Raw genomic sequence first — 7,980 nt, 5'->3', positions numbered from 1 at the left:
TCAAAGCACTATTATGTTTTCCTTGCTCGAGCTATCACCGTCAAGCCTGTTCCAAGATCCGCTCCCCTCGATGCCGAATTCCGACCGCTTAGTACTCCTTGTATTCCTTGGACTCAGGTTCCTCAACTGAGTTGACACATTACTCTTAGACAATGGCGTGCCCCCTATGGTCTGGAGTGCCCCTGCCCTGTCGGCGGAAGACGTTCGGTCCTTGGTAGTTCCGTAATACCTGAACAATTTACGTATGGGTGGCAATGCCGCGGCGATGATTCCGATGCCGTTCTCGACGTTAGACCAAATTACGATGTTTGCAAAGTAGACTATAACATGTCAATACCAACAATCTAGGATTAAACCTTGATTCCGGAGGGTTGAAGACGACTTACGTAGTTGATCCTCCTCTATGAGATAATACTTCAGATACGGGAGTCTAACGATGGCACAGACCCCCGCCAAACTTCCAAAGGCCAAGACAACTATAAGAGATATCTTGATATGCCGTCGCATCTCGAGGTCCTTCAGGAGAAGATAAGGAATCACAGCGCAGGCCCAGTCTAGGATTACTGTGAAGGCGGTGAAGATGTAGCTGAGGTAAGCCATGACGGTGTGAACTTTGCAAGAACCCAAAGCCAAGTCCCACTGAGCTCCCAAGGGGTGGCAGGTGGCGATCAGAACGACGAGAACGGTGGCTGTAAATATGGGCGTGCAGATTAGAATGCCCAAAATTATAATTCGGAATAGCTTTTTGGTTGTCGTCAGACGCAACAAAGCAACCGCAATACCGGCCTTGACCAAATTCGACGAGCAGGCATAGTGCATTTGCCAGTAGCCCAAGTAAAGGGCAGCTCTAGCTTTCAGGCCATCCGTCAACTGGGCATCCGGAGTCGCGAGCCCGTATTGGCAGGCCAATATGGTAAATATACCAGATGGCATATAAGTGCCCTATAAAGGTGGTTCGTGTTAGTCGGATTTCTCGTTTAGTATAACCATCTAATAGACGTACATAGCTAAGGAGCGCAAGAGTGTCGTCCCATCCCCAGATCTTCAAATCGCGGAAAATCCATCCTCGAGCCCATATTCGGAGTCCTATAAGTATGGTGGTGAGGACTAGAAATGCGATTTGAACATTTATGACGGTGGCAGCAAATCCTTCCGGTTTGAACGATTGTTGCTCCCAGGCCAAGTCAATTAGCTCTTGTCCGTTTAATCGGCTTTGGGGAGCCATGTGAACCTATCAGGAAGAATTGAACCGGCTCGCAGAGATTCACATCGACGGTTGTGGCGTTCAATACAAATACAAACAAGAAAAAGAGGCTCCGATAGATTTATTACAAGGTTAGAAATATGACTCTGGGGAAGAGATATATTCGCAACCCTGTAAATCTGCAAACACCGAGAACCTTGCTGTTGGTACGCAAAAGTTCGTTGCTGGGTATCTGGTATGGGTTGAGACCACACAGTGCCCGTTGATGTTGATGAGCAAGTGAGGAGTAACATTTCAGAGCTGTGGGAAGCGTATAAGCGACCGATCACCACAAGGATGAGAACCAATGGAGAAGTTAGAGCGAAGGCGACACTCGGTACGTCGTCCTCAGCTTAGTCTTGGTTGTATGAGGTGTACTAGGATTATTATTACCACATAAGTTTACTGGGAAAAGATTTGTCGAGCGTGCGGACGTGCACCGTCGTTGCCCCCAGGCAGCTCAGGGGATAATTGGTATGAATGGGACCAGTAATGTTGTGTTACGAGTTCACCACCCAGTGATTCCTAATCGCATAGCGAGAAGCGCAGTAGCGAGAATTGGCGAAAACTGTGCCTTACAGGTAACAGTGCCTCGCAGCTGTGCCCTAAATCTAGATTAGGAATGGAAAGCGGATGATCTGCGACCTGTCAACCCCGGCGGACCCAAACGGGGAGAACCGGGGGTGGCTTCCGGTGAGCGACGAGGTTCTTTTCAGACCCCGGATCTGAGGTAATTTTCACCTTGATAATGAAACGTAATTCATCTCGCAGATCTACGTAATAATCAGATTCTTTACCATAGCAATCGCAGTAACTCCCACCTATTCGGTAACATACCTAGGTAGGTAGGTAGCTTTTTATGATATAGGTGCGAAGTCTACGTATTTGCCGGAGTTGGGTACTAGGTAGGTAGGTAAGTACGTGTGCTTTTCTTTTCAGGTGCAGACAACTACTTATATATGCATGCTTTTTCCGCACCTACTATGCAGTATCCTATACGCCGATATAGGTACAGTTAGACACTGTTGGTTGCGTGTTGTTCGAGTCTACTTAGATCTTCATTGGCTCTTTACCTCCGGACCCAGCTAGCTGGAGACTAGGCCCGGGTCTCGATGCCAAAGTTATAAAATCGCTGCCACTGGGTGGGAGGCATATGCATACAATCCATGTTCGTAACCCTGAGAGCTACCAATGAGGTGACTGATTATTTCCCAAGGGGTTGAAACTGTTGGCTCGAGGTTACATCCTAGCACCAAAGTCCGGGAGTCTGCTGTTATCATGTCTTCTCGATTGCGGGGAGATTCCCCTATTCTATCTGTTCTTCTGGAGCACAATTTCGCGGGCCGTCCTTGTCCCTTGTAGACCTTGAAGAACCGTCTCCGCTCGGGTCGAGTTACGCACACTATATCTACCGTACGGACTCGCTCGTCACATTGATATCGCTAAATTCTTTTTCCCTCGGGTCAGCTTACTTGGTGTATCGATATGGATTTGATTATGTGTGCCGGCCTGACGGCCGTTGAGTCGCTCCTTGTAAACCACATCCCAGGCCAGGAGTCTCGGGCCGTGTCAGGTAAAATTTCCTTGGCTCTTTTCTGCGCGCAGTACTTTGCGGTCAAGTTTTACCGCATATTTTTGTACCACAGATACTTCTCGCCCCTTCGGCATCTTCCCGGCCCAACGGTAAGGGATACTTCAACTCGGAGCATCCAAGCTTGACTTACTCACATCCAATACCTTTCTAGGATAATCATTTTCTCTTCGGGCAGGCTCTAAATTTCTTGAAGGCTGAATCTCCTACGACGCTCTATATAAAATGGATGAGGGAACACCCTGACGCCCCGTTCATTCGATATCTCACCTGGGGTAACACCGAGGTGCTGGTTCCAGTCAACCTCAATGCTCACCGAGAAGTGCTGCAATTCCAGTGTTACTCTCTAGAGAAGCCAAATTGGTTTCTCCGCATCGTCAAAGAGGTTGGCGGCCATGGACTCATTCTTATGGAAAGGGATGAACACAAGGCTCACCGAAAGATGCTTGGCGGCTCTTTCTCCCTGAAGAACATTCGAAAGTTGGAGCCGATTTTCCAAGAAAAAGCCCGGGATCTGTGCCGATACTTCAGCCAATGCATCCGTGAAAACGACAACAAGACCGGTACTATCGACTGCACCACAACCTTCTCTAAAGCTATTCTGGATATCATGGGCTCTGCTATCCTAGGAGTTAGGCTTGACTACGTGAAACCCGGTGAAGAAAAGGCGGAGAAGAGCAATGATCTCAAGGAAGGTTGTTCGTTCCATGAGGCCTACGACATCTTTTTCTCTCCGAAGGGCATTGGCAAGGTTTTGCTGTTCGCTAACGGATTTTTACCTACGCGATGGTTACCGTTCGATGCAAACCGCAAGTTCTTGTTCGCAATGGATTGGTTGAACGATGTCCTCCGGGGTCTCATCCGAGACCGTTACCGCCAAGTTTCGGCTGCAACTGCTGCAGGCAAGTATGAGTCCAAGGACTCTAAAGATCTACTCACCTTTGTCGTTGAAGAAAGCTTGCCCGGCGGAATTGCTGAAGGCATTGGAGAGACTGAATTCCTAGGTCACGTAAGTAGTTTCCTTCGATCTGGGGCCATATATACTTTACCGTCTTGTGCAGCCAGAGTTTTATATGGCTAACATATAATAGCTGCTTGAGTTTATGGCTGCTGGACACGATACATCTGCCAATATGCTTTCATGGAGTCTGTATATCTTGGCTTTGAACCCGGACATTCAAGAGACACTCCGTGAAGAACTGAAGGAGTTACCGGCCGACCCGTCGTACAATGACCTCGAGAGGCTCCCTTACTTAGAGGCCTTCTCCAAAGAGGTCCTGCGTCTATATTCACCATGTAAGACGAAAGACCCGATTATATGTTGCTCCAATTCTCACATATTTAGCTACCACCTATCACCGTGCAACGAGTACCAACATCGTAGTTGAAGGAGTTCACATTCCCGCCGGAGTCTTGGTAGATCTAGCTCCGTCAGTGACTCTTATGAACCCGTCAATTTGGGGTGATGATGTGGATAATTTCGATCCTACACGATGGCAACGCTGTATGTGATCACCTAGCTTAGTGCTTCTAACAGGGTGCTAAGTGGTATAAATGTTTTGGACACCGCTGACAATCTTTGAACTAGTGACCGGCGAACAGCTTTCTCCTTATGCCTTCTCCCCCTTTTCAAACGGGCCACGTATTTGCATTGGCCGCCAGTTCGCCTTATTTGAAATCAAGTACATCCTCATGGAAATTGTTCGCAATTTTCGGTATGTGAGCGTTGACAACGGTTTTACTATTGAGAACCCTGGGTTTACACTCAGGCCTCATGGATTAAGAGTTAGGTTCGAGCAGCTAAAGAAATGAAAGGAGAATAATAAGGGTTTAAAGGAGATGGTGGTATCGGCGTATTCAGGCCAGACAAGTTTCTGGAACTATCCCTAATCTTTTTTTCCAATCCAAGCCATGAAGAAGGTGACCGCTTCCTTTTGTATAGGTCCCTCGTTGCCAGGCATTTACTATGTGTCCCGGGCGAGTGCTTCCTCTCAGCTGAAGTTAATTCAGAACAATAGATTGCCATAATATATCTACCTATTTAATTATGTTCAACTTTCGTCATGTTTCATAATTACAAGCCCTAACTCATAAATACGAGTGGTCTCTTTGGGCCATGGAGTTTGTTTAGGAAAATTTGAAGATTTGCTCATTTCATAATATTGGTACCTAGGTAATTAAGTGCCTACCTAGGTACCTCCTCGTGGCTTGCAAAATAAAAGATATAGATAAAAGGAATAACTACCTCAATCAATTTGAATGCCCTAAGGTCCATCTATGTCCATGACGCCTACAATGTCTGCATATGAATCTTTGACAGGGGCTGGATAACAGCTAGTTAGCTACAGCTTGTATAATACCTGAGACGAATATATAAGGGGTCGAAGGTCCAAAGGGTTTTAGGAGAGGGACAGGCGTTAATCAAGATCTTTTACTGCCTACAAGCGAGCCAAAAGGCGAGCTAACTGCTACTCTCACTCTGTGACATAGCCTTCAAAAACGGGCACACCGCCTCCTGACAATTCTTACACATGTTCTAGGGTTATCGTGATAACATAGAGATGTTGATACTCCGAAGTCTTCTATTAGCGAACTAGTCAAGATCCAGAGCTAAGCATTAAAAATAAGACTGGGTTGACATGACTAACGCCATGTTGGCAATTCCAATTTCTGTGAACCCCGATTATCATAGGGGCTGGAAATATGATAGTAATTGTGAAACCATTAACTAACCCTCCAAAATATTCTTTATTTAACATGATACTCAGTCGTCGCAGAGATGCTCGAATATTTAGATAATGGTTCATAACGTACTCTCATTCCAGAGTAGGTACGTAGCGAGATAGGGGATGTCACATTGCTGACTCCTGACCTTAGCCGCTCATTGCTAACACTGACTTGGCTCACTTGATTTCCTACGAAATCTATACTTCAGGAGCCAAAAGATGCTTGTTGAGCTTCTCGCGGAATACAGGTTAAGAATAGAAGCTACTTTCCAGTCTTCCTAATAGTCATGTGATAAATTCGCCGAGCAACTCAAGAACGCGCTCCTATATGTCCCCCAATAGAACTGTTCCGATCAAAACGTGCTGGAGGGACGAAAGGTTTCACCTGTGAAAGAACAAGCCTCCCACACATCCAATGGCGTGGATTCTAGACCTTTCTAAAAGCAAGGCATTATCCTCTGTGTCTCTTGTTTCCCCTTTCCGTCTGTTCTAGAAGTTAATACACTAGCCTTGGCACAACGACAAAAGATCCTATTTTTTACAACGGCTAAATCCTTTGGTTTCTCAAATTTTGATTCAAATCTCACAACTAACGTACGTTATTCTATATCAAAGCCATCCTCTTGTTTCATTTCTTTATGGCCATTTTTAATTAAAGGTACACACCTAGGTAACCATGGGAGAGAAAGAGGAGCAGAAGCTTGTGTGTTTGTGATGAAGGCTTATTTCTTTCCTATCGCGATATTGTATTAGCCGACTCAACTCAAGTTGGACACACTTTGCTGCTCAATATGGCAATGGGTGATGTCCTTACGTTACTTGGGTAGGGGGCCTACTCACTTAGCAGTGCCCCGCAGAAAGAGTACCATCTTTCTAGATCATCGTGGATCCGCGATAGAGCCTAACAATCACTACCTAACGTAATAATTTTATGATGATCATAGCAACCCAGGAAACGACTTTGAAGTCACATCGCCGCAGTGGCTTTACCACATCCAATATGTGTCTCGTTATGTGCGGGCTATCCTTTGTTTCGTTGGAACCTTACGCTAATGGATGGTATGGGTTGCAGTTCCGTAACGGCGTAAGAGTCGGTACACTGGTAAGGTAGGGATAGCTAATTCTTCGTCATTGGCGTCCAATAGGGAATTTCCGTGTGTATGGATCTGAGGTTAATGTCTCTATTATGTCTGAAACTCCTGGCATGTGCTTATCTACGTTGCTTATTGAATGCCGCTATACTGAGTTCTTTTCATACAAAATCGTTGAGAGTAGCACTCAACTATTTTAGCCCATTTCAAGTTATTATGATAATTTATAATCTTATCTATGACTTGTCGTTCATATAGGATAGTGGTTGTGCTGTGAAGTAAGGGGAATGAAGTTATAATCACATAAATATATTAATCTCTATCAAATCCTACATTATGTGCAACTTACTCCCTTATCTCTAACTTTATAGTCCGCGGATAAACTTCATTCGATCCTCTTTGCGGTCCCCGAGCTAAACCTAAGGTTTCTGGTATTGACAATTACTCCTTGGGGTGGCTTCTCTGCAACAGCCGATTGCTCCCGAACTACTTGGCATCCGAAGTGTCTTTAGACATACATCGCGATCCGTAGTCGTACTTTTTGGGTTTCTCGCCTATGCAAGTTGAGGATTATCGTTTGTGGAGCCTGAGGTACAGTTCAACAAATGTCAGCTCTCACTTCGCTGCAGCTAGGCACCTTGAGAGAGGGTACTTCGTGGCGAACGACCATATAATACGTGGCAAGATGATCTTGCATAATGATCTTCAGGTAAATACTACAGTGATAGCTACCGTTCCCAGTTTCCGATTTTATTTGTTAGTCAGCTTTCCATGTTACTCCTGTAGAGTAACGTTGAGCGTAGGTTTCATGTCTGAGCTGGCACTATCCGCTTCGAAGATGTGCGCCAGGTACGGCAGCCGAGAACTCTAACGGGCAGGAAACTTCTCGCCGGGAATTGCATTTGCCATAAGGAGCCAAGAATGACTTGCATCTCGCCTAGATCATTCGTCGAGGAGGGGTGCTTTTCCGTACCTGAGTCATACACCTCGTGTAACTACATTGTAACTACATTGCTACCTTTCGTCACTAGAATCCATTCCTAAACTTGACAAAAAATCTAGATAGCTATGTGTTGCCATAGAACTACAAACGTCGATCTCCGAACCGTTAAAGTGTCCTCGTTTAAAATTAACGGAAAGCGTTGCTCCTTCAACCTTCTGGGTCGTTGAAGTCTCGTTTAGAACCGTATAGGCAATTACTATAAGTGCTGATCACGGACGATAAAGTAGTCACGAAGGCCCCGGCTATGTTGATACGTCTCCCTAATAACTTTGTCCGAATCTATTTGGGTGGAGTCCTGAAGTTGGGGGCGACTGTCGTGTCGCGGA

At 45.7% G+C, this 7,980-nt stretch overlaps 2 protein-coding genes across 2 annotated transcripts; one reads left to right on the top strand and one right to left on the bottom strand.

The window, feature by feature from the left end:
- On the bottom strand, positions 1-1,225 carry F4807DRAFT_463949 (uncharacterized protein; the record flags this gene model as incomplete). The annotated part of the gene is made up of 3 exons (XM_048002045.1): positions 1-320; positions 387-942; positions 1,004-1,225. 3 exons carry the CDS (start codon positions 1,223-1,225, stop codon positions 1-3), a joined length of 1,098 nt encoding a protein of 365 aa, XP_047850703.1.
- A 1,140-nt stretch (positions 1,226-2,365) lies between these two features.
- On the top strand, positions 2,366-5,200 carry F4807DRAFT_440181 (cytochrome P450). The gene is made up of 5 exons (XM_047999279.1): positions 2,366-2,926; positions 2,989-3,843; positions 3,926-4,130; positions 4,180-4,338; positions 4,423-5,200. Exons 1-5 carry the CDS (start codon positions 2,729-2,731, stop codon positions 4,644-4,646), a joined length of 1,641 nt encoding a protein of 546 aa, XP_047850702.1. The 5' UTR covers positions 2,366-2,728; the 3' UTR covers positions 4,647-5,200.
- The last annotated feature ends 2,780 nt before the right edge of the window (positions 5,201-7,980 follow it).

The sequence above is a fragment of the Annulohypoxylon truncatum genome (genome assembly GCF_022578515.1).
Source record: "Annulohypoxylon truncatum strain CBS 140777 unplaced genomic scaffold F4807scaffold_36, whole genome shotgun sequence".
In the NCBI taxonomy this organism is placed as follows: Eukaryota; Fungi; Ascomycota; class Sordariomycetes; order Xylariales; family Hypoxylaceae; genus Annulohypoxylon; species Annulohypoxylon truncatum.
Note: the sequence above shows the minus strand (reverse complement) of the source record. Positions and strands in the feature narration are given on the sequence as shown.